This window comes from Sciurus carolinensis, chromosome 18 (genome assembly GCF_902686445.1).
Source record: "Sciurus carolinensis chromosome 18, mSciCar1.2, whole genome shotgun sequence".
Taxonomy (NCBI): domain Eukaryota; kingdom Metazoa; phylum Chordata; class Mammalia; order Rodentia; family Sciuridae; genus Sciurus; species Sciurus carolinensis.
Genome location: NC_062230.1, coordinates 26229965 through 26256059, shown reverse-complemented (window position 1 = coordinate 26256059; position 26095 = coordinate 26229965). Strand labels below are relative to the sequence as shown.

Below are 26095 nucleotides of genomic sequence, written 5' to 3'. Positions count from 1 at the left end.
AAAAGTTGGAAATGTTGAGTCCTTACAAATCAATTTTAGTAGAGAAAGTTTTGAGAGGAAGAAAGAAATTTGAGAGAATTCGTGGTGATCTATATTTCCTCAGCAAGACTGAGCTAAAAGATACAAGGTTTGTGTGGATTTGCAATGGAACAGACTTCTTGAGAAGAGTGTTGAAGATATGTTAGAACTACTGTGAATTATTAGATTCTCTCTCTCCAAAACACACAGGAAGTGGCCCTATGGCATGCTCGGCTCATGACCGAAATGTTTCCTCATTTCAGGTGACCTGCAGGAATACTTGGTGAATAGTGAAGAATGCGTTTACTCATGTATCATTGCATTTTCCATTGAGGTTACTGAAATCAAAAGGACAGTTATCTTTTGGTTCAACAATGAAGCTTACCATTCACCATCCCTATCCCTTGCAGTATTAGACAACATTATTTTCATGATACTTTCTGGCCCTGATGCTTCTATTACAGTCTCCAATAAACCCCAGCCTAAAGTTATTATTCACAAGAAACCTCAGATAAGGTATGTATGATTTTTTTTTTTTTTTTAACTGGCATTGAGTTTTGGGCTTTAAGTACACCCTTTCTTCCCTTTCTAACCATGTTATTAATCAAAAATAATTATTACAATCAGTATTTTCCACTTCATTGTTTTACCAATGTGTCCCCTTTTTTCATTCTTTTGTAGAGAAACACAGGGACTCCAGGTAGTCTTCAATTTGAATTTTGGTATGAGTATTTTTGTCAGTGGCTTTTGCATCTTGACAGTGACTGAGAGAGTTACTAAAGCAAAGCACATCCAGTTTCTGAGTGGGGTCTACACTTTTAACTTCTGGATTTCTTCTCTATTTTGGGATTTCATCATCTACTTTGCCGCCTGCTGCTTACTCCTGGTGAGTGTTGGACAAAGTGTCTTGAGGGTTTAGTCTCCCACACGCCACAGAAAGTTTCTCCTTGGCTAATATTGATACCGCCGTTTACCGGTGACGAGTTCTGCTTCTTCTAATGTTGAAGATTGAACACTAGAGAAGCACGCCAAGGCAAGCATATTAAGCAGGTTTATTTAAAGGGAATAATAAAGACTTCTCCCGGCAGGGAGAAGGGGGCCATGGCTGATGTTCTAAAAGTCCCAAGAAGTGAGTGCACCCTACATCTTTTATAGGTTAAAGTCTCTTTTGTTCTCCAGTTTTCTCCCGCCTTATTTCTCTCCTTCCTGCCTATGTGACTAGGCCTGGTTTTGCATTACTGAGAAACCATGGGCAGGGGAAGGGCCAAGGTGATTCAGGCAGGTAAGGGCCCAGGGGGCATTAATTAGCAGCTCCTTGCTTGCAGTCCTTGATAAAGGCAGGTAAATTTGGTAATCAATGGGCTCCGGAGATCCTTGACATTCCATTCTTCCAGGGGCAGTCTCCAACTTCCAAAGGCAGATGGCTTCATGGCTTCATTTCCTCGAATTGACCCGATTTCCTATTTCTACACTAACTACCTGTCCTTAATTCTGGCTTCAATATCAGCCTAAATGTAAATCTCTCAAGAAATATGAAAATACATTAACTAATCATGCCAGATAGTACATTTTGGGTTACCTCTCATAGTATTATTTTTATCCCTTACATTCATTCTAAATAAAATGTTCCCATGTGCTGAAACAGAAATGTTAAGCGAGTCTCTGACGTTCTTCGTCACTGATATGTACTGGTGCCAAAAATCCTTTGCATATGGCAAGGCCTGTCACCATAGATGACCAGTCCTGTACTCAGCAAGGACAAAGAAATTGCATTTCTTTTTATCCTGCTCTAGAGTTTCCCTATTTTTGTTATCTGTTGTGATTCTTGGTTATACAAGAGATACTTGGGCTCAGCTTTTGCAGTCTCCCTCTAGAGATTTTTAGATTTTTCACCAGGGATCATTCAAATTTGGGTGTGTGTGTATGTGTGTGTGTGTAAGTGTAAGCTTTCTCTTGCTGATGTGTTCTGGTATGATCCAGATCCAGACACCTCCTTGTTGGGTCATCCACGGCCTGCGGTTGAATGCTGTTTTGCTGTAGGAGTGGATGTCCATGAGTGGCACCTGAGCACCCCTTGTTGTTAGTTTGGGACTTCGGTCTCTTCTGTTCTTTGTATTAAAGTATTGGTGAAGTTTGATTGTGGTTGATTTGTGTGCGGAGCAGGGTGTGCTTTCTCTTGGCTGGGTTTAGTTCAGCAGCGGAGTCTCTGCCCTTTGAACTTGTAATGTCTCTGTAGATTGCTGCATCTGCTGAGCAGCCGTTCTCCCACTGCTTAAATCCTGAGCCTCAGAGCAACTGTAAATCCGCCATCTTGAATATCCAACATTTGGATATTGATTTCCATCATCTAAATAGCCTCTGCATTCCGGGAAGGTAGCTAGCTCTGTGTTCCAGAACAATCTAATTTTTCATTTCCACACATTTTGGTATAGTTTGAAATTTTGCTTTATATAGTTTGCTTTATTCAATTTTCTGATTGAATGATCTGTTTTATCTTCCCATTCCTCCTTTTTCTATTCAGTGTTTGTTAAACATTATTTTCATGGTTACACAAAAAAATTAGCATGCATACTTGATGAATTATTATTAGTATAGGTTATTGCTATTTCTACTTCCATGATAGTGCCAAGACTATAGAACCTTATTCCAATTAATCCCCTCCAATTACTTTCATTACTATCATCAAGCATTTTAATTTCACCTTTATTTTTCACAAGGTATTATTGGATTTTTATAGTCAATATTTAATTACGTTTACATCGTCTTTTCCATTGCTTTCCATCCTGCATTTTTTTCTTCTTTTTCTTTCTTTGGCACTAAGAACTAAACCCAGTGGCACTGCTGAGAGACATGTTTTATTTTTTAGAGTCTCACTAAACTGCTGAGGCTGACCTTGATCTTCTGATCCTCCTGCCTCCGTCTCCCATATAGCTGGGATTATAGGCAGGTACCATCATGCCCAGACTTCTTGAAATTTTATCATGGATCATTTTTCTTCTTCCTAAAGACCTAGCTGTAATATTTATTTTAGTAAAGGTTTGATGGCAAAAGAAATAATGCACATTTTGTTTGCATGGAAATTTGTTTATTTCCCCTTGGACAAAAATTTCGATGTATATTTTAGTGATGTCATTCTGTTGTTTCCCAGGTTGTGTTTTATCACTGAGAAGTCTGTTTTCCATTTTTTTGCTTCTTCTCAGAAAGTTTCATGTCTTCTTTGTTTTCTTTTAGTATTTTTCCTTTAACTTAGATTTTCAACATTCTTGTTATACTGTGTCTAGGTTTCCTTGCATTTACCCTGTGTGACCTGTTCAGTGTGGTTTGAACTTGAATATTGATATCTGTTACCAGTTTTGAAATTTCTTGGCTATTCTCTCTTACTTTTATCTACCTCATCTTCCTTCTCCTCATGTTTTTGACTCCATTCACATGTTTGGTATTACTTTTTTTTCATTGAACATTTCTTTGTATACTTCTTCCTGATCTCTTTTCAAATTAAAAACCCTGGATTATGGTATATCTACTCTACTCTTAAGTTTTTCTAATGAGTTCTTAATTCCAGACTTGTGTCCTTCAGATGCAAAATTTCCACTTAATGGTTTCCATAATTTAAATTATTTTGTAAAATTTTCCATGCATAAGCAAATACTTCTACCTTTCTTTTTTATTACTTGTTTTTTAAACTGAGGCATTCTAATTATAATATTGAGTGGGTAGAGGTTTTTTGTCTGTTTGTTTCTACAGTGATGTTTCTACAGGGATGGAATCCAGGACCTTGCACGTGCTAGGAAAGTGCTCTACCGCTGAGCCATATCCCATGCCCAGAGTTTGTTATTTTGATGTACATAATGTGTAATGATCAAATCAGAGCAGTTACAATATCTGTCACCTCAATCATTTACCATTTCTTTGTGCTGGGAGCATTCAAAATCCTCTTCCAGCTATTTTGAAATGTTTAATAAAGTTGTATTAACTCTGTGTGCTAGGGATGTTTTTGTTAATGAAAAGAAAAATATTGATCATCATAGAAATTAAGACAGTAATTACCTTCACAGAAGTGGGACATGTTTGTACCTTTAGTGGCACTAAGGTCTTTATCTATGTGATAATACCACAACAGTATTTGTTTTGTGACAATTCTTTTGTCTATATTTGGCATATTTCTGAATGTGTGGAACACGTCAAATTGAATTCCAAAATATCCACCTGATACATAGACTAATTTGGGGAAAATATATGTTTTAACATTGTTGAATTTTCCTGTCCATAAATAGGCATTTTATAATTAGTTGCATACCTAAACATTATAGCCCTCTCAACAACAACAAAAAAATGCCTAGGTTGTTTTCATTTCCAAATGGGTAGTTGTGCTGTGATAGAAAAAAAGCATTCATAACCATAGTACCCAAATCATTTTTAACTAATTTATAATGATTTCTGTATTTCTTTTTCTACTCCATTAGAACACTTTATTGTGGGGGGCCACTTAGCCACGTCCTGCATGGATGATAAAAGGGTTAACTGCCAGAGGAGGATGTTGGCAGTTTTTCTATTACCCAAACAACTTATCTATTCAATAAACGCACAAGAGCCAATACCCTTTTTAAATGAGAGAGGGTGTGACGAGCCTGGCCATGCCAGCTCTGACCTCTTACAACAACAACTTGCCCAACTCTCTTTTATTTATAACATACACATAAAGGGGGCAAGGACCAGGAGGAGCTGCTTCTGTGTTGGACAGGATAGGGTAGAGTTAGGGAAGCCATTCTCTTAAGGGGCAAATTCCAGAAGGAGACAGGGAACCACTCCCACGCAGCGCCACATGCTTCCTGGCAGCTCCTAGAAGCCATGCCTCTGTGTCCCATGGCTCAACCTAGTCTGATTCTGCTAAATAAGGACAGTTTCCCACATCTCCCCTTTTTAATGTTTTAAAATGCAAATGATAGGCAGTTATGTTGAGTCTCCGGATCTTGGTTCTGAGAGCTGCTCCCAGGTCCCGGCTCTTGGTTTGGAGGGTATGGTAACCTATTATCATGATACAAAAAGAATTAGTAGCAAACATATTATTCAGTACCATTCAATTTAGGAACTATCTGATCTATCAGAAATGCAGAGTCCATGAGATCAATTCTATATTTTGAATATTCTGGATGTAGTGATGTGATTTTACAAAATCCAGGCTTTTATTACTGCTATGTCAAATGTCTATTATATGATTTTTAATTATCTCTTAGTCCCATTGGGAAATGTGATATTTAGTTGAAACAACACACATGCTTATGATCATTATGGCATTTAAGCCTTTGCTTAAATTTGAGAGCAAAAGACTCATCACTGATATTTGTAATAATAGCTGTTAAAGCATTTAATTTGATCTCAATCATTCTATTAATACTTAACTTTCAGGGACCATAGCAGAAGGAATCATGCCCCTAGATATATTGAATGTAGGAATAGATCGAAACCTAAAAGAATACATTAAATTTTATAGGAACCAAATTATCATCAGAGAAATAACTGTTAGAATATAGATGTGAATTATTCATCTCTCTAGTGTAATACTAATCAGCTTGTTGGATTCTAATTTGGTCTTTATTACATGGTTACCAGTAGTGCAGAGTAATATCCAAATAACAGGGAATAGTCCAAATTACATGGAGTTTCAAAAATCAGAATGATTGTATATTTAATCTTATTTTTATATACTGAAAATAGTTTTAAACAACTCAATTATTTGCCTAGTTCCTTAGATCTTTCATAGCATTACAGATTTAAATTAAACATGGTTGCTTGTAAATTCTTTTCAAGAAGAATTAAAAGTGAAACATATTTGGTGGCAATGTTGCCACGTTAGCCCTTTCTGGCTTTGAATCTTCTAGAGGAAGATATTTTGATATAACTGTCTTTCATCAATTTTTTTGAAGGTCAATACAAAAATATATCCACCGCATTTAGAGATAATATGTAGTATTGGCAAGACGTGTATAGTTTATCCATTTAGGAAAGGTGCCAGATTCTATTGCAGAACAATTAAGGCAGTAAGATATTGGATATGAGAAAGTCCCATTCTAATAACTGTTTGAATGTACAATCCTAAGTTCCAAGGGTCAGTATAATTGACTGACCTAGGTATTCCTTATGTTGTCTTTTTCTTAAAGGTTACCTCTAGACAACCAGAGTCTGTCATGGAACCAGCATATAGATAAGTTTTCACTGTAGCCAGTATAGTCAAATCCAGCCACATGGATGGGTGTAATGTATCTGTAAAACCTCCCATCATATGAATATCACCAGTAAATATGGGGATTGATTCTCCAGTCCACATTGTTGGGTGTATTAAAGGTGGATCTGGGAAATGTACACAACGGAGTTCCCATATATTTTACTTACCTGAGAGCTCACTAGAGCTAGCATATAACAATTGTGGGTGGAGATTTAAGATCTCCTTATTGTAAAATCTGGTGCATTCTATTGCTCCATGTGTCACTCAGCAGCAGTGAAACTCCTAATATCATAATTTTTAGATAATATGTTTAAAAATTAAATGGGTTTACATAGGGATCTGTTTCTCCCTTTTTATTTTTATTTTTTTTAATTGTAGAAAAAGACTGTTGTAAACTGGAGCATTATTAACCTTAAATTGTAGACCGTGGCCTAGCATTGTATAAATATTTAAACCATAAGAAGCAACTTAATAGATATTTCTATTTGACCAAGAAGAGCAATAAAAGTTACCTATTATTAAAGTCAATGTTGTTAAGTTGAAAAGGGCATTACAATAAATGTAAAAAGACCCAGTTTCCACCAAACATACGATCTAATTTTGTCTCTAGTATTAAGCTGAGTTACAAAGCTATAAAATGTAGTCAGTACAGACATTGAAAATTAGTCTTATGACCTGTAATAGGTAATGGCCTTATTATTCTAAATTAACTTAAGCTATCATATTAGAATTGGTAGTATCTGTCAGGATAGCAATTTAATAATTATTTAAAAATCTTAGAATTTATGTTATTGATCTAGCAATTGTATTTTAAGGGTCTATGGAAAGATAATCTTTATGCATAAAGATATAGTTGTATTAATATCTTTATTAACCTTGTTTTTAAAGTAGTAAAAATAATCCAAATGGTCCAACATAAGGTTTTGGATAAATGAACTATATGACAAAAATCGGGCATTAAAAGTAATGTTGTAAAACAATACTAATTATGTGCAATCTAAAACAATGTTATAAGCTTTAAAAATAACAACATGTAAGTACAAAATATGTATATCTCTGAGCTTATGTATGGAAAGCAGTTTAGAAGACTATTTAGTAAATGTTAATAGTTGTCAGAACCTAAAACAAATTTTTTTCATATATACTTATTTTTTCCTAAATGAGTCTCTTGACAAAATCTAGGTAAGTTACCCTAATCTTGAAACCATTTTTAGCCTTTTTATCTGAATATATTTTATAAGACATCCATATATAATTCTTTGGATTAATATAAATTAAATAGCATACTCTAATACCACATTTGAAACATGAAACAGACAAGCCAAGAGCTTCCATCCCCTATTTGGGGAAGATGTCAGAATACTTCTATATCCCATATTGTTAGCCTTTAAATAAGCCAGTATCTCCTGAGTGTCCTCTAAAATATAGCTAAGTTTACTTCTTAGTGTAGAGAGTAATTAAAAAGTGTACAACTTATATTTATTTAATTTTAAAATATTAAATGATATAATTAATTTGTTATTGTTAATGTAAGTTTGTAAGAGACCATTATTGAAAAAACTTTAATTTGGGGAGCATCAGCTTAACAACATGTCCCTGTAAATCTAATATTTTAAAGACTTCTTTATCTGGAAAAAAAGAATATAATTAACATAATGAGTACTAATTACCTTGGTTAATTAAAATATAGTCATTGATGTTTTTATATTGCTCAAATTTGACTTTTAAAGAAAAATTTGAAGTTTGGAATGCAAGGTGCTATTTTAAAATAACAGTTATTGTTTAACCAAATTGCATAAACCATAATGTTTTGAAATTAGCCCTTTTTTATAATAGAAATTCAAAAGGCATAAGAAATTATTTTATTAGAATGAGAAATTAATGTTTTAAGTATTTTATTTTTCTTCTGTTCTTTAGTTAGAAGATCCAATTAATAGGGGTCTATGAAAAGATCTTATCTATATTTGTAACTATACTTTATGATAGAAACATTAGAATTTAAAGAATAAAAACTTTTAATAACCTTAGCTGATTGTGTTAATCATATATAGCCAATTGAATTATATATATAGCCAATTTAATTACATGTAAATCTTTTGAAAATTATTTTGCACAAATTTTAATTTATTCAACATGTTATAGTCTTCTATTTTATCAGGTGAAAAAATTTTTTTTAGATACTTACATATCACACCTGATATTTTAAGTGTTAGTGTCTTGGTTCTCAATGAGAACATAGAGAATAAAGAAATTTTAGACCTTCTTTATATTAACCAATTACAAATATGTCTAATGTTTAAATATATTTTAGTTAAGAGTATCTGATGTTTTCATATTTAGTAGATGTTGTTCCAATCAATAATCTTTTAGCATCCCATTCTTGTAAATCAATTAAGTATCTCCTGTAATTTATTTACCTCAAATTAGGTTTATTTATTCTTAATTGCAAAACTCAAGATATCAAACAAATGTAGACAATAATATTAATAATTTCTTTCCTGTTTAAAAAAATTAGAAACAAGGAATATGGATTTTAAATATTATAGAATTTAGCAATTTTATTATTTATTTGACCATCTGGAAAAATGTGAATTAATTAAGAAGCCTTTTTACCTGGAAAAATGTGAGTTAATAAGTATAAAAGAAGACTTTTTTATTTTTAATTGTTTACCCAATATATATTAAATCTCATTAATTCATGTGAATTAAAATTATATGGATCCATTTTTATTTTAATTTTAAAATGTGAGCATGCTCCTTGAACTGTAAGTAAATTTTGAAATTATGAAAATATATATAGTCATTTTGTGCACACATTTATAGATCAGTTAAAAAAAGGAAATTTTTATAATTTATTGTAAGTGAAGCTACATAGCAGTGAACAAACATGTAAGTGAAACTCCACAGCAATGAACAAACATGTATTAACATTGATTCAATTTGGCTAAGAATTCAAGACATAAAAAGAAAAACTTCAGAATAATTCAGCTTGCCAGCTTTTGTCCTGATGATTGTTACACACCTTTAAAAGCATCCCTAAAAAGCAAAAGATTAATTCACCAAAAAACACAATTAGAACATCTTTTATCAACTTCAGAAAAATTTTTTTCTTTCCCTTTTTTAATTTTTATTTTTCTTTGGATCCAAGTGGTCTCCTAGTGAACCTGCAGGTTTCTCCATTTACATTTCAATGTAAGCCTTCACTGAGACCTGTAAGAAACTGAAAGAAAGATTAGTGGTTCCAGCAAAACTTTGATGCCAAGGGCATTTTAGTCATTTCTTATTTTTAGGACAGGTTTGGATGTCAAGGAAAATTATGAAACCTTATTTTCTATCACTTTCGAGAATGAAGCTACTATGCTAAGCTCCTTACTGAGATATGTCTTTGGCTGTTGACGTGATTTGTCCATGGTTGTCTATCCAGCAGTTTTGGGTGAACATTTTTAGGGTTACATTTCTCTCAGCGACAGGTTAAATTTTGTTCCTTAGGTAAGCTGAGAACAGGGGCTTAAAGTAAGGCCCCTTTTTGACATTTTAAAAACCTTTAGTATGTTTTGGTTCTCACATGAGGGCAATTGTTCCTTGATGTAGAGTTTTTTAAGGAGACTGTAAAGAGAACAATTACAAATGTTTTCTCTCTGAATTTTGTTAAGTCCTAAGCTAGCATTTGTCCAAACAGGTGAGGGATATTTCCAAATCCTTGAGGCAACACTGTCCAGGTTAGTTGTTATAAAGTCTGAAAACTTTTCCTCTGGCCCCTGCTAAATTTGGCTGGGGTTTAGAGTTTTCTCTCCCTGGGCAGGTAATTCTCTACATGCCTTTTGTGCATATGCACTTATTTGAGCATAAGTTTGTAAATCATAAGTCAAATGTTGTCCTAAAATTGTTGTCCTGGGCCGGTAAGCATATCCAAGGTAATCTGAACTCCATTCAATCTATTAATTTCCGCCTGATCTGAACGATGCTCTATCCAATCAGATTTCCATGTTAAATACTCGCCTTTAGAAAGGCAAGAGCTACCTAGTAGGACTGGTAGGGCCTCATTACATATTAATTGTAAGAGGCTCAGTTCGAATGGTGTGTTTGCTCCATACATAGAGAGCATGCAGATTTTAACTCCCTAAATGTTGTAAAGGGAATAGACGCGAGTTCTTTTTGTCCCCGCAGAACTTTGAGAATCATTTTGCTCAAAAATGGTGTATAAACTGAATTTTGTTAATTCCTTCTCTGCCGCATTAACAGCAGTCAGAATCCTTGGTCTCCTCATGACTTCTCTAGGGGCAAGCAAGGCACTAGAGTAGGACCTTTCAAATGAAAATTACAGAAGTTCCATGTTAGCTCCTCCTCCTCTGAATGCCTTCCAGTCCTCTGAATAGAAACTTTGCGGACTATCAGGTGTCCCTCTATCCACAGAAACATGCTTGGGGCTAGTTTTTGAATCCTCTCTTTTTTTTTTTATTGTAAACAAATGGGATACATGTTGTTTCTCTGTACATGGCGTAAAGGCATACCATTTGTGTAATCATAAATTTACATAGGGTAATGATGTTTGATTCATTCTGTTATTTTTTCCCTTCCCCCCACCCCTACCACCCCTCTTTTCCCTCTATACAGTCCTTCCTTCCTCCATTCTTGCCCCCCTCCCTAACCCTAACTCTAACCCTAACACTAACCCCTCCCACCCCCCATTATGTGTCATCATCCACTTATTAGCAATATCATTCGTCCTTTAGTTTTTTGAGATTGGCTTATCTCACTTAGCATGATATTCTCCAGTTTCATCCATTTGCCTGCAAATGCCATTATTTTATCATTTGTTATGGCTGAGTAATATTCCATTGTATATATATACCACAGTTTCTTTATCCATTCATCAACTGAAGGACATCTAGGTTGGTTCCACAATCTGGCTATGGTGAACTGAGCAGCTATGAACATTGATGTGGTTGTATCTCTGTAGTATGCTGATTTTAAGTCCTTTGGGTATAGGCCAAGGAGTGGGATAGCTGGGTCAAATGGTGGTTCCATTCCAAGTTTTCTAAGGAATCTCCACACTGCTTTCCAGAGTGGCTGCACTAATTTGCAGCCCCACCAGCAATGTATGAGTGTACCTTTCTCCCCACAGCCTCGCCAACACCTGTTGTTGCTTGTATTCTTGATAATCGCCATTCTAATTGGGGTGAGATGGAATCTTAGGGTGGTTTTGATTTGCATTTCTCTTATTACTAGAGATGTTGAACATTTTTCCATATGTTTGTTGATTGCTTGTAGATCTTCTTCTGTGAGTGTCTATTCATTTCCTTAGACCATTTGTTGATTGGATTATTTGCATTCTTGGTGTAGAGTTTTTTGAGTTCTTTATAGATTCTGGAGATTAGTGCTCTATCTGAAGTATGATTGGCAAAGATTTTCTCCCACTCTGTAGACTCTTTCTTCACATTGCTGATAGTTTCCTTTGCTGAGAGGAAGCTTTTTAGTTTGAATCTATCCCAGTTATTGATTCTTGCTTTTATTTCTTGTGCTATGGGGGTCCTGTTGAGGAAGTCTGGTCCTAAGCTGACATGTTGAAGATCTGGACCTACTTTTTCTTCTATAAGATGCAAGGTCTCTGGTCTGATTCCTAGATCCTTAATCCATTTTGAGTTTAGTTTCGTGCATGGTGAGAGATATGGGTTTAGTTTCATTCTGTTGCATATGGATTTCCAAGTCTCCCAGCACCATTTGTTGAAGAGGCTATCTTTTCTCCATTGCATATTTTTGGCCCCTTTGTCTAGTATGAGAAAATTGTATTTATTTGGGTTTGTGTCCGTGTCCTCTAAGTCCTGGAGGACGAGCACTTCTGACTCTTAGATCTAAAGCTCTTAACAGCATTTCTAAGACTCTTGCTCAAATCTTCCAAAAACTATAAACTAACATCTTGGTCCAAATAAAAGCAAGTATCAATTCCAGTCCAAACTAAATTTCCATATCCTGCCGTTGTGCTTCCAGTCCCCGTGCTATCTCTCCTCTCATCAAGAAGCTTGGCCCTGAGGGGTCCCACATGAGCAGGGAGCAGCCATGTTTTGTAGGCTTTCATCCTTACCCCCTAGGGAGCAGAAACCAGCTGTTCTGGAGGGCTGGAAACCATGGCAGGAACACACATATTTAAACTAGGAAACTCACAGAATAATTTCCCCTTCTTAAATTACAGATTTTGTCTGAATTCTTGATTAGGATATTTTCTTCTTAGGATTTTAAACTTTTGCACCTATGTAAGCCAAGTTATTTCTTAGTCTCATACATTCACAGAGATGCAGGCAGACCTGTCTGATGGAGTCTGCAGTATTTAAAGCAACCAGGTCTCCATTTACATTTCAAGAACTGTAGTAGTTCTTTCCACTGAATTTTCACTCTGGCTAAGTATCGAGTATAGCTGAATAGATGTTTTTTTATTTCTATCTCTGTGGAGAACGCATTCCCCAGGCTTAACATCACACAATTAAATTCCCTTTCCTTTCTTACTACTAATTCATATGCACTGCTTCCCATGGAAAGGGTCAACATCCTTACCTTTATTCTTTCTTCTAAAATCCTCTCCATCAGTTGCTGTCTTGGCCCCAAATGTGGGGGGCCTCTCTGCCACATCCCACGTGGATGAGAAAAGGATTAATTGCTGGAGGAGGATGTTGGCAGTTTTGCTATCTATTACCCAAAAAACTTATCTACTCAATAAACACACAACAGCCAATACTCTTTTCAAATGAGAAGGGGCATGATAGGTCTGGCCATACCAGCTCTGGCTGCTCACCCAATGCTCCTTTATTTATAACATACAGGCAAAGAGGGGCCAAGACTGGGAGGAGCTTCCTCTGTGATGGACAGGATAGGGTGGAGTTAGGGGAGCCATTCTCTTAAGGGACAAATTCCAGAAGGAGACAGGGAACCACCCCTCAACCTAGTCTGATTCTGCTAAATCAGGACAACTTCCCACACTTTATCAATCATATACTAGTTATTCTCATTTAACCTACTGCCTATTTCTCAAGGGTTCTGCCACATAATCATTCAATGCTAAAAACAGACAACCAAGGAAATTATGTAGAACCTATAACAACTAATAAGATGCTAATGTCTGGAAATTTATTTCCCTCCCCAGATCTACAGTTTTGTTTTGTTTTGTTTTTTTCTTTCCTTACTTAAGTCCCCTCTAGCTTTGGCTTTCTCTGGGTGCTACTCAACTGAATGGTTGAGATTGGGAGAGTACAGACACAGGCAGGATCTAAGCCTGGAGAGCAGTGAACAGTGGGTCTCAGAATCCCAGCTTAAATGCCAGAAGGGGAATCTTAAACAACAAAAATAAGGTTTTCCTTCTAGGTGATCTGACTTCAGCAAATATTGAGAGTGGGCCTATTTGGGTACTGGAGAACAAGAAAGAATGCACTCTGATCTTGTGTGAGTAGAACACAATAAAACCATTCCAAATAGAAAGAAGGAGAACAGTGTTTCTGCTCACTGGTGAGCAAGTAGAAGTACCTCACATTTGTTTTCATCAGCAAGGTGATTTGATTAGTGAATAATTCTGTGTCCTGTTAAAAGAAGATTTTTTTTTCCTTTGCTAAGTTTTCAGACTTGACCGTTCAGGTATTGCATAGTTTTCTTCACTTTGTTATTTCTATACTCTGTGTCTCAGGTGGTATTCGTGATCACTGGATCGGACATATTGGTTGGGAATGGGAACATTTTGCACACAGCATTCATTCTCACGGTGTTCGGCTGGTCTGTTATTCCCTTCATATACCTGTTCAGCTTCCTGTATTCTAATAGCACCGGTGCATACATTAAGCTCTTCGCATTCAACGAATGTGTAGGCTTTCTAGGTATTATTGTGGATCTCGTAATAAACAGCATACCAGGTAAGGGCTTCATATAATTTCCCCTTTTCAGTGACTTCCTGTGAAAAAAGAAATATGAGTTTGACAATAGGAACATTACAAAGTTGTTTCATTCTGAATTTCTGGGAAAAATATTTTTGTTAGTTATAAAGAAACTTTTATTAAGTGTCAGTAATATTATAACTTTATGGGACTATAATACAAAAAATTATGCCACTAATATTATCACTAAATGAATCCCCTGTTTTCAAGGCCTTGTGTGACCAGGATTTGTACACTGTTTTTTCATTTTCCTCCTTTGCTCATAAGGTTTAAGGATAGATTGACTAGAATAGCAACAACCACAAATAGGAATGTTTTGGAGTATAGGCAGCTGCTACTCCTTTATAAAATAAATAAATAAAATAAAAGTATTGTGTCTGTCTACAACTAAACATATTTTTTTAAAAAAAAGAGTGAAAAGAAATTGAATCCCTGACCATTGTGGAAAACAGTGTGGTAGTTTTTCTACAGGTTAAACGTGAAACTACCATATGACCCTAGGTATACATCCAAAGATTTTAAAGCAAGGAGTCAAAAAGACATTTGTGCAAAATATGGTACGTACAACAAATAGAACATTGTTCAGCTATAAAATGTAACCCGTTTTTACAGTCAATCACATCATGGATGGACCTTGAAATAAGATGGACCCAGAAAGGCAAATAATATATGATTTCACTTATATGAGGTACCTAGAATAGGTAAACTCACATACTCAGAGTAGAAAAGAGATTATCATCGTCTAGGGATAGGGAATCATGGGGGGTATGTTTAATGGATACTTTTTGTTGGGAAGGATGAAAACATGTTGACTATGGTTAGTGGTGATAGTTATACAATGCTGTAAATGTAGTTAATGCCACTGAATTGTACTCTTACCAGTGGTTATAATGATAAACACTATGTGTATTTGGCCACGATAAAAAGATACTTAAACAACTCTGAGCTAATGATTTTTTAGATATGTTAGATTAACAGTTTCCTTCATTTGCAAGTTTAAGAAATTTTATAATGAACAGGTATTGAATTTTAAGAAGCACTTTTTCTTTTGCTTTAGTGTTTTTTTTCTTACTTATTTTAATGTGGAAATATTTACTAATTATTTGTTAAATTCTTTCTGTGATAACCAAGCTCTTTTTATTACACCTTATCATGCATTTCTAGATCCAAATTGTTAATATAAGGCAGTTTTTTTGTTAGTGTTCATGAAATGATTGGCCTAGAATTTCCTTCCTGTATAATGTTCTTAGATTTTAGTATCATCATTATTTTGTTCTCACACACAAAATTATAAAGTCATCTCTTATATTCACTAGGAAATTTTTTTTATTTGTAATATTGGTGTTACTTAAAGATTTCCATTTGAGCTGGGAGATGTGCCAATGGGTGCTATCATTTCTATGTTCAACATGGTCCTGGAAGTTTTAGTCACTATGACAGGCCAGAAAATATAAGGCGTAATATTAGAAAGAACAAATAAAACTCATTATTTGCAGATGGTGCTATTGTGCATATGAAAAATATAAATTAAATACAGATAACTTGTGAGAATTAATGAGTGTGTTTTGTAAGGTTAATGGATACAATTGAGATGCAAAATAGATGTTATTTATGAAATAAAATTTAAGGTAACCTAGCAGTAGTTCTAACAATGAAGTGCAATATTTATGTAACACAAGACTAGAAAGCATTACCATTTGTAAAGGTGGAGGACCAGTTCTCCTACCATAACAGTTATAAATTGTAGACATTTCTTAAAAAATCTAAAAATACTTCAAATGAGAAAAGTAGACAAACTGGAAAGAGTTTTTCACACTTGGAATGAAAAAACTGCATGTGAGTTTCCCTTGTTTATGACTTTAATCCTGAGTTTGGAGGTATAGGGTGGCTAAAACTATAATGAAACTTGTGATCTTAGGTTGAAAAATCAGAGGATACAATTTGAGACGATAGCAGCTTAAAAGTGAAAGAAGGAAGCAAACCACAAAATGGCACTCCACATTCTCCCCATACCATATGCCCAGCCCTCCAGCTGATGCCTGAAGACATGAATGCAAGGGAGGATCCTGTAGAGGGTCAACATTCAGTCATTATTAATAATGACTGTTATTCAGTGAATTTTGTGCTCCGTATGCCATATGGTTTGTTGGTAGTGTGCTTATTGGTCACTATTTAGCCATAAGAAGGAATATGCTGTCCTGAAGAATAAATATTTAAATAATATCATCCATGCTTTTACAACACATTTTATCCCTGCCTCATTCCCACCCGTACAATGGTAGCTTTCAGTACCTTGTCAACTAAGGAGTTGTATTACTCTTATTTATCTTGGAAACCTTTCCAGAGGGAGGCTAAACAGCTAATCTATAACATTATCCTGTTGTTATTTTGGGCATCTATTCAAGTGGGCAATTAATATTATTTTCTGACTGTCAAATTACTTGTATCTATACCAATTATGACCCTCTTTGGTTCATACTTGGAGTGACTTTACCACTTGGAGAATTTACACATTAGGGTAGAAAATTCTCATTCACTGTTATCTGTCATCCTCACTCATTGGCCACCTTTCTTCTGTCAAAGAGTCTTACAAATAGGCTTTTTGCTCAGAATTTTTGCTTCATCTTTATTCACAATGATCTGAATTCAGTCTTTAAGTCCTTGAGTGACAATTCAGAACATTACTACTTAACTGTGTTTCATGTTTCCTCATATGTATCCATCAACTATTACACATCTTTAATAGAGAAACCTCTATTAACTTTAAGTTTGTTTCTTTAAAGACATATCTCCTTTCAACTGATAAAATATTCCTTATATCTTCCCTACCACTGAATTCTAGGATAAATTTCTCATCACAGCTTGCTTCTTTATTAAACACATAGGATAGAAATGAGAGGAATGATCAATATTGATTTCCTGTTCACACCGGGTGACAGAAAGGTAGATTATATGGACATCAACTTTCCCCAAAGAATTTTCCAGAATTGCAATTCTCAATACAAACTGTTTTTAAGATATCAGGGGCAATATGCTTAGCAGCAAGCAATTAGAGTTCTGTGAGAATAGTATTATGGCTTTGTAATTTTCTCAGTTTAATTTGGGGAAACATTATTTTTTTGGAACAGTTTATTTTATATGGAGCATGTTAATATTATCTTATTTTAAATCACAGGTTTTGATACTACTACAAAAAATATCATGCTTAATTCGTTGATTCTGATACCTATGTATAACCTTGGGATGAGTGTCATGAAATTTTATGAATTACAAGAGCTAAAGAAATTGTGTTCTTCCTCAGAAATGTCTGGTTCCTCAAGATGTGGTCCAGAAAGTAAGTATCTGGTACTTTACAAGGCTCATCAGTTACTAGTAATTACTCATCCAATGTGAATAACTTTTCTTAATTATTGTGAGTGAGACCCTGTCTCTACATAAAATACAAAATAGGACTGGGGATGTAGGTCAGTGGTCGAGTGCCCCTGAGTTCAATCCCCAGTAATCCCCCCCATAGATCACCGCTATTTGGAATGAAAGTATTCATTATTGATGTTCCATAATTCCTATAGACTTTATTAATTATATTTATTGTTTCTTTTTGCTCCTCTAGTTTGGTAATTTCAAATGTTTTGTCTTCAAGTTCACTGTTTATTTTTCAGAATGACTGAGTTGACTGTTGAAGTTTTCTATTGCATTTTAAAATCCAGCCATTGTAGTCTTCATGTTTAAGATTTCTGGTTTTTTAAAATCGTTTCTATTACCTTGATGAACTTCTCATTTTGTTCATTATTATTTTCAATTTCATTTAATATTTTATCTGTATATGCTTGGAGATCACTGAACTTTTTTTAAAAAATAGTTTTAGTTGTAGATGAACACAATACTTTTAATTAATTTATTTATATGTGGTGCTGAGGATAAAACCCAGTGCCTCGTATGTGCTAGACAAGTGCTCTACCACTGAGCTACAACCCCAGCCCACCCACTGAACTTTTTAAAGATGATTTATTCTGAATTACTTTATTGACATTTTATAAATCTCCCTTTCTCTAGGGTTCCTTGTTAGAGCTTTGTTTGGAGACTCTGTTTTGGAGGTGTTTTAATTTCCTGAATCTTTGTAAAACTATGTCCTTATTTTAGTGTTATTGGTAGAGGCCACCACCTTTTCTGGCTTTTGTAGATATTCTTTGAAAGTGATAGCCCTTCATTATTTATAGCAGCATATGATTCTAGCTGACTCAGCCAGTCATGTCCCTTAGCTGGCAGAGCTTGCTTTAATGTTCTCCTGTTCTCTTGGCTGCTACCTTTACTCTGAATTGAGGTTTTGCAACTGACTTTGTTCTGCTATCTTGCAAGACTACTGGTTGTATTATGTAACAAGACTGAGATTCCAAGTGAACAGTGCAATTGCCACTGATCTGGCTAGGTAGAGTGTGTATTTTCTGGTATTGTGTTGGTCTTGTTCTTTCTGGGTAGGATCTGAAGTATGGTGCACAGTTTAAATTCCAAGATGTGGTTTTATCCCATTCTGGGCAAGGTCTAGAGGTGTTCTTCAGGGAAGATATTTTAACCTCAACTGTGGCCTATTAGCTTTTGGAATTCGCTGTGGGGGCCTTTTTCCCTCTATGTGAGACCCCAGGTTATAGGGTGATGCTATATCTCAAAGATGGCTGTCTAGCACTCTGCACCTCTTCTGGGAATGACAAGGTTGGCTATCCAGTGGGCTATGTTGCTTTTTGGTGGAGTACCACAGCTGGTGGCTACACTGCTTCTACTAGAATGGCATGCTGATCTCTGTGAGCTCTGCCTACTTACTTTGCTTCTGTCTGGCCCAGTGTGATTTACACATTCAGTTTTTTCATTAGTATTTCAATGAGTTGAGAACCAAAGTGGATTTACCCTACTTCTCATGTCCTCTTTTCCCTCTGTAGAGGCTGTAGCCATCGGGATTCCTCTCTGTATTATGGTGCTCCACCTTGCTAGAGAAGCAGGGGGGGAATGTGGTCCAAGGGAGGGAAAAAAAAAAAAAAAAACACCTTTCTCTTACCCTATCAAGGTGGATTTTTATCCAGTCCCAGGGAGCATACAGATAACTCAGTCTTACGCCTACATTTTGGGTGTTTTACCAAGGTGGTGTTTTCTATTGATAATTCTAGTTGATATATCAATGAGAAGAAGTGAAGGTTAGGATCTTCTTCTAGACTATCTTAGTGGCCTCTCATTCTGTTAACTTTTATTAAGCAATTCTATATATTTTTTGTTGTTGTTCTTGTCACCAGAAATTGGAATTTCTGTATACAGTTTGGATGAAAATGGAATTGGAAGGTATATGATTGCAATGGCTGTCACAGGATTTGTTTACTTCCTCTTGATTTTCCTTCTGGAGACCGTGTTACGGAAAGTGAAAACCTTCATGTATCGCTATATTTTCTTTGGCATCTTCAAGAAAATGAACAAGGTGAGTACCTGAGCATAGCCCTTAGAGACAAAAAGCTATCCCTACATGTGCTTAGCTCTATTACTGGATATAGGAAAAGAAATCAATCCACGTTGACAGGGCCATTTGTGAGTCAGAGATCTTAATCATAATTTGAAATCGTTGTTTCTAAACATTGTGTCCTCCATCAGTCAGAACATTGTTTTTAATGGATTGCTTATAATATAAAGCTTCTCCTTGAATACCTCCTATGTCAGAGACTCATTTCCTCCCAATGCTTTCCATTCATCCTGATTGACTCCAGATATTTCTAAACACTCCAAGTGGTACTGACTCTGCCTTCTTATAGAACACATATTTAATGTCAAGACTCTACAGCAGACATTGTCATACTTCAGCACTTACTAGAATCATCTGTAGAGCTTACTAAACCTATAAATTGCTAGGCTGTATCCTCTAGGTTTCTGATATAGTAGCTCTAGAATATGTCCTATGTTACAAATTTCCATATGTAACACATTCCCAAGTGATTCTTCTGCTACTGCTCCACATTATGAGAACCAAAATTTTCAGAGGAAAGAAAACTGAGTCAGGTGGGGACTACATGACTATTCCATAAGACCTCAGTCTCAGTTTTTGCCTCTTCAATGTGGCTTTTCTTCATATTGCCCAGCACAGGTCTGATTCTGAAGGTATTCAAGAAAATGTGTGTGAAGAATAAATAGTGGAATTAGGTGAAGCATGAAAAGCAGAGCATATCCAGTGTATGCCTCTAGAGGGCCTGCACTGGTGACTCCAGTGGAACTAGCACCTGGCATCCAAAGCCTATGATAACATTCTATTCAGCCAAGGTGTTAACCTAAAAGATGAAGCTAGTGAGTTTCCAGTGGGCAAGGAGAACCTAGGGACTTGGGAGTCAGGACAAGTCAGCAAGCAAGCAACTGGTTATTACTAGTAACATTGCTCTTAGGAAGCAAAGTCTGATGCCCAAGTCTGAGGTTGTCATACTTCCAAAGATGTTCCTCAGGTACCTGGTATCACATGAGATGTTGGACAGGATTCAGACTCCTTAAAGGGGTCCAGGAGAAGCAAACAGATCCTAGAATTTGAAAGGAGACCTCCACAGATGTGCAAGAGAAAGGGCCTTAGGATGGGAACCAAGCTAGAGATCAGATACCAGTCAGGCAAATATGAGTTCTGATAAAAAGAAGTATAAGATGTTGAAATTGTATCTAGGAGACATCAAAAACAAGCTGTGGGCTTTGGGTGATACTTGGGGAAGTGAATTCAAAGAAGAGAGGTCAGTTTATGTGTAGACAAGGAGATGGGGAATATTCAAAGAGCTATAAGGAATTAAATAAGTCTGGAACCATGTCCAGGTATTGTCAGGTAGGATAAGGTATAAGAAAATTATAGGAGCCAATGTCAGGGAAGGCCTCACAAGTGCTAAGCTGAGGATCCTCTACTCCATCCTGAAACAATGGAGAGTAGTTGAAAGGAAGAATTTATTGACAAAAATTTGTTTACAATATATTTTTGTTTTGTATTTAATGTTTGTTGGCAATTTGTGTTTTTTTCCCAATCTCAAACCCCATTTTATTCTTAATTAGCCTTACTAAGATGTTTATCAATTTTATTAATCTCTTCAGAACATCCACTTTTTAAATGTTTTACTTCTTGGTTGCATTTTTTTTCCATTTCACTGGTTTCTTGCCTTACCTTTATATTTTCATTCTACTTTCTTATGAGGCCATAACAACACTAAGACCAATACATAAAAAAGAACATTACAAAAGAGAGAAATTATAGAAAAATCATAACAACATAGCATAGATGCAAAAATTCTTTTTTTTGTTTTTTTTTTTTTGTTCTTTTTAGTTATACATGACAGTAAAATGTATTTTGACATATTATACATATGTGGAGTACAACTTCCTGTTCTTCTGGTTGTATATGATGTAGAATTACATTGGTCATGTATTCTTACATGAACATAGGAAAGTAATGTCTGATTTATTCTACTATCTTTCCTATTCCCATTCCCCTTTCCTTCCCTTCATTCCCCTTTGTCTAATTCAAAGTACTTCTCTTCTTCCCTAAGTTAACATCTGCATATCAGGGAGAACATTCAGCCTTTGGTTTCTTGGGATTGGTTTATTTTACTTAACTTGATATTCTCCAGTTCCATCCATTTACTGGCAAATGCCATAATTTCATTTTCCTTTATGGCTGAGTAATATTCCATTGTGTATATACCACATTTTCTTTATCCATTTATCTGTTAATGGCACCTAGGTTGGTTCCATAGTTTGGCTATTGTGAATTGAGCTGCTATAAACATTGATGTGGCTGTGTCACTGTAATATGCTGATTTTAAGTCCTTTGGGTATATACTAAGGAGTGGGATAACTAGGTCAAATAGTTCCATTTCACATCTTCTGAGTAATCTCCATACTGCTTTCCAGAGTGGTTTCCAGATCTAAAAATTCTTAACAAATATATTAGCAGTTTGAATTCATAATCTGGCAAGGTATATTCCAAAGATGTAAGGATAGTGGAATATTATAAAATAAATCATCACATTTTATAAAATATGAATAAGAAAAATAATGATAATTCAGAAAAATTATTTTATAAATTCAGTTCATTATAAAATTTCCAGGCAAACTAGAAATAGAAGGAAATTTTCTCAGTCCGATAAAAAGTATCTATAAAGCTATGAAAATATGCAGCAAATATTGTAATTCTTGAAAGTCTTCCTTCTAGGTCAGTATAATTCCCAATTCTATATAACAGTTTTCTACAGAGCTTAGTCAGTATAATAAGGCAAGAAAAAGAACTTATATGCATAAAAATGGAAAAGAGATATAAAGTTCAGGAACTAGGACTGTGACTCAGTGGCAGAGCACTTGCCTAGCACCTTAGCACCACATATAAAAATAAGCAAATAAAGTAAAGACATCTACAACTACAAAAAGGTCTTTAAAAGAGATATAAATTCATTAGAGATCAGAGAACTGTGTAATAATTTAAAGAAATATATAGATAAATATTAGAATGATGTTACTAAATAAAACGCCAGTATATTAGAATTATGTATTTTTACATACTAGCCACAAAAAAGTGAAATATAAAGTGATGCCATTTAAATAGAATAGTAACAAAATATACCTAGGAAATAAATCTAGAAAGAGATATGCAAGACCTTTACACCAAAAAAATTACAAAACACTTTTAGAATATTAAAGATATTCTGCAAGAGTGTAGCAATGTACCATGTTCATGCTTTGGAAAACTCAAGAGGAAGATGAAAGTTCCTCTTCAAGTCAGTTTAAAGGTAATCTCAACCAAAATCCTAGCAAATGTTTTTGTAGGTACCTGTGTGTGGTGGGTGTTAGCACAAAAAGACCGGGCTGGAGGCAAACTTCACGGAATGAAGTTTCATGCAGGAACTGGGTGTGCAGGGACAGGGTGATAAATCTCCAATGGACCCACTCTCCTGGTGGAAAATGAGCCACTGAACAAAGAAGGGGCCTGGGGTCAGTGGTTGGTATCTGGGAAAGGATTTGTTTAGGGAAGGATCAATGCTTTGGCCTCTTCCCAGAGACTGTCATTCCAGACTTGATGGATTCTCCTCCCCAGTGCCTGTCTTGTCACTGGGAAAGAATGCATTGGGAAAGGATCAATGGTATCAATGGCTTTTTTTGTTTTTTCACTCCCTTTTCCCTAGCCTCACTATTTTGGGTTTTGTCATTTTCCATATCTAATAGTGGAGTGTTGAATTACTGATTCTGAAATTCACATTTTTTGGAAAATGCAAAGTGCCAAGAGTAGTCAAGGAAATCTTGAGAAAGAACAAAAGGGGTGTACAAATATATATCAGTATCCTAAAATAAATGAGAGTAATGAAGACAGATAGACAAATAGAACAGTGCCTCAGAAAACAACCATGAATAAGAAAAGAACCACACTTTTCTTTAAGTACTGCTATCTTCTTCAGCTAGGAGTTTGTTAGGAATGCAGTCTTGGCCCTCATCCCAGACCTAGTGAATTAGAAGCTTTTGTGGTAAAAATCAACTTGCCATGTTTAACATGCCATCTAAGTATGTCTGGTGCATGCTTAATTCTGAGAATAACTGGAATAGAATGTAAAGAAATAGATACACAAATATGTGGTCATTTGACATGACAAAGCTGACATATAATGCAATGGGGAAAGGATGTTTTCAAAAAATGGTGCTCCTTCTGTTGGATATGCATGTGGAAAGTAATAAACTAATTCCTTCCTTAAAGATGTAGATGTGTAATTCTTTTGGTGGACTACACATAATAGGTAAGATAATAAAACTTTGGAAAAAACAGAAAATAGCTTCGTGTTAATGAAGGCATCATTATCAAAAGACATTGTTAAGTGAGTAAAAAGGCAAGTCACAGAGTGGAAAGAAATTTTTTAATTACACATCAGTGAGAAGAAGGCAGACAACCCAATTTCAAAATAGGTAAGACTTGGACACTGACTTCACACACACATCAAAAAAATTCCAAATATCCAATAAACATATGTAGAGGTGTACAAAGTCACTGAGGGACATAATGATATACCAATCAAAATGCTAAGGATCAAAGATGCTGAAGAATTAGGAATGTAAATTGATAGCCCTTTGGAAAACTGCTTGGCATTATCTTCTGAAGCATCCTTTATATGCATATTAACATATGCTACACTATGACCCAGCAATTCCCTTCTAGGTATATACCCAATAGAAATAAATACTCTTTGCCTACTAAAAGACATGTAGTTATAGACTTTCTAACAGAATGTTCATATAGTATTATTCATAATAGAAAAGGAAGAAAACCACATGTTAATCAGCATTATAATGAATTTAAAATGTATTTTTAAAAAATATTTTTTAATTTTTTACAGACTGCATTTTGATTCATCGTACACAAACGGGGCACATCATTTTGTTTCTATGGTTGTACATGATTTTGATTCATACCATTCATGTAATCATACATATACATAGAATAATGATGTCTGTCTCATTCCACCATTTTTCATACCCCCCCAGAAATGTATTTTTTACAACAGAGTACAATCACAAGAAGGAAGAGCCTATAACTCATGTAAACAGCATAGAATAATCCCACAAACATGGTATTGCACAAAAGAAACTAGACACAAACCTATATGCAGTAGAGTTTCATTTAAATAAAGTTCAAGTACAGGTAAAACTAATGTAATAAATATATATGATGTTACAAGTCATAATCATAGTTACTTTGGGAGTGATGTTCTTTTATTTATCTGGGATGGTTTCAAAGGTATTGTAAGGTATATACCTTGTAAAAAAAATCATTAAAATGTAGATTTATGATTTATGTGCTTGGCTGGATATGTTATTTTTCGATATTTTAGACTAAAATTGACATTAAAAGTTGTCATAAAAAATAACCAAAACAGGAGCAGATCTCAGTGGATCAGCAAGCTGTTAAGTAGTGGTGGAATGGCACGTTTTCAGGGGAGAAAATGGCAACTAGTTATAAGAGGGGTCTGTTTTTTAAAGGTTTTGGTGAGAGTTAATCATAGCAGAATGTTTCAATTTAATCATTAGAGACTTAGAATATGCCTGCTGTGCAGTCAGGAAACTAGTTGCGTGGGTTCAAGGTCTAAATCAGGAAAAAAGTTCAAAACCCATTGTTACTGGATGGAAGTCCAGAGTCCAGAGTCCATTTTTTGCCACCCAGGACCTATCCTTTCTCCCTGGGGGTTGTTATTCCATATCCTTCAAAAGTATTCAACCTATTTTGCACTAAACTTGAGTGAGATCTGTAGTTTAGATAATTAAACCAATGTTAATTTCTTAGTTTTGATCAATGTACCAATGTTATATAGGGTTGACATTAGGAGAATGGTAAACTGTATACTGGAACAGTGCTGTAACTATTCTATAATCAAAATTCTTTTGAAATAAAAAGTTTAAAGTAAAACAAGTTTGAAATAAAAAGAAAACAATGGCACAAGTCAAGAGTTACCTTTCCACCATATGGAATGCCCTACCCATCTTCTCTTCCCATTGAAAGTCTTCTGATAAATTCCTATTTTATTTTTTTCAATTTAACTCAGATATTTCTTACATAAAACTGCTCCTGGTTTCCCTTTTTCTCTGAGAAATTAGAGTTAATCTTTTTCCTATTTTAAGAATCTCTCTCTCTTTCTCTCTCTCTCTCTCTCTCTCTCTCTCACACACACACACACACACACACCTTCTAGAATATACTTTGTTATTAATAAGTGACATTTGACCACAATTACTGGCATTTGTTGTGACTGCAGCTTTTTGTGGTCTCCACCTTGATGAGAACATACTGCTTGCTCATGACTGGGAGCCTAAATTTTGAACTTTGGGAGTAGGGAGTAAGTTTGTATATGAGAGCTGCAGCAATGTGTAGGAAGTCTCCTGGAAATGGTTCAGACCTTTTGTATTACATCACTGAAAT

General features: G+C 35.2%; 1 protein-coding gene across 1 annotated transcript in view; it reads left to right on the top strand.

The window, feature by feature from the left end:
* Positions 1–26095, top strand: part of LOC124969946 (phospholipid-transporting ATPase ABCA3-like) — a 137545-nt gene that overhangs the window by 104680 nt on the left and 6770 nt on the right. The window contains exons 20-24 of the mRNA XM_047532949.1: positions 282–534; positions 700–904; positions 13911–14133; positions 17330–17488; positions 19434–19612. Coding sequence (XP_047388905.1) covers positions 282–534; positions 700–904; positions 13911–14133; positions 17330–17488; positions 19434–19612 — 1019 coding nt within the window. The remainder of the gene's footprint in view (positions 1–281; positions 535–699; positions 905–13910; positions 14134–17329; positions 17489–19433; positions 19613–26095) is intronic.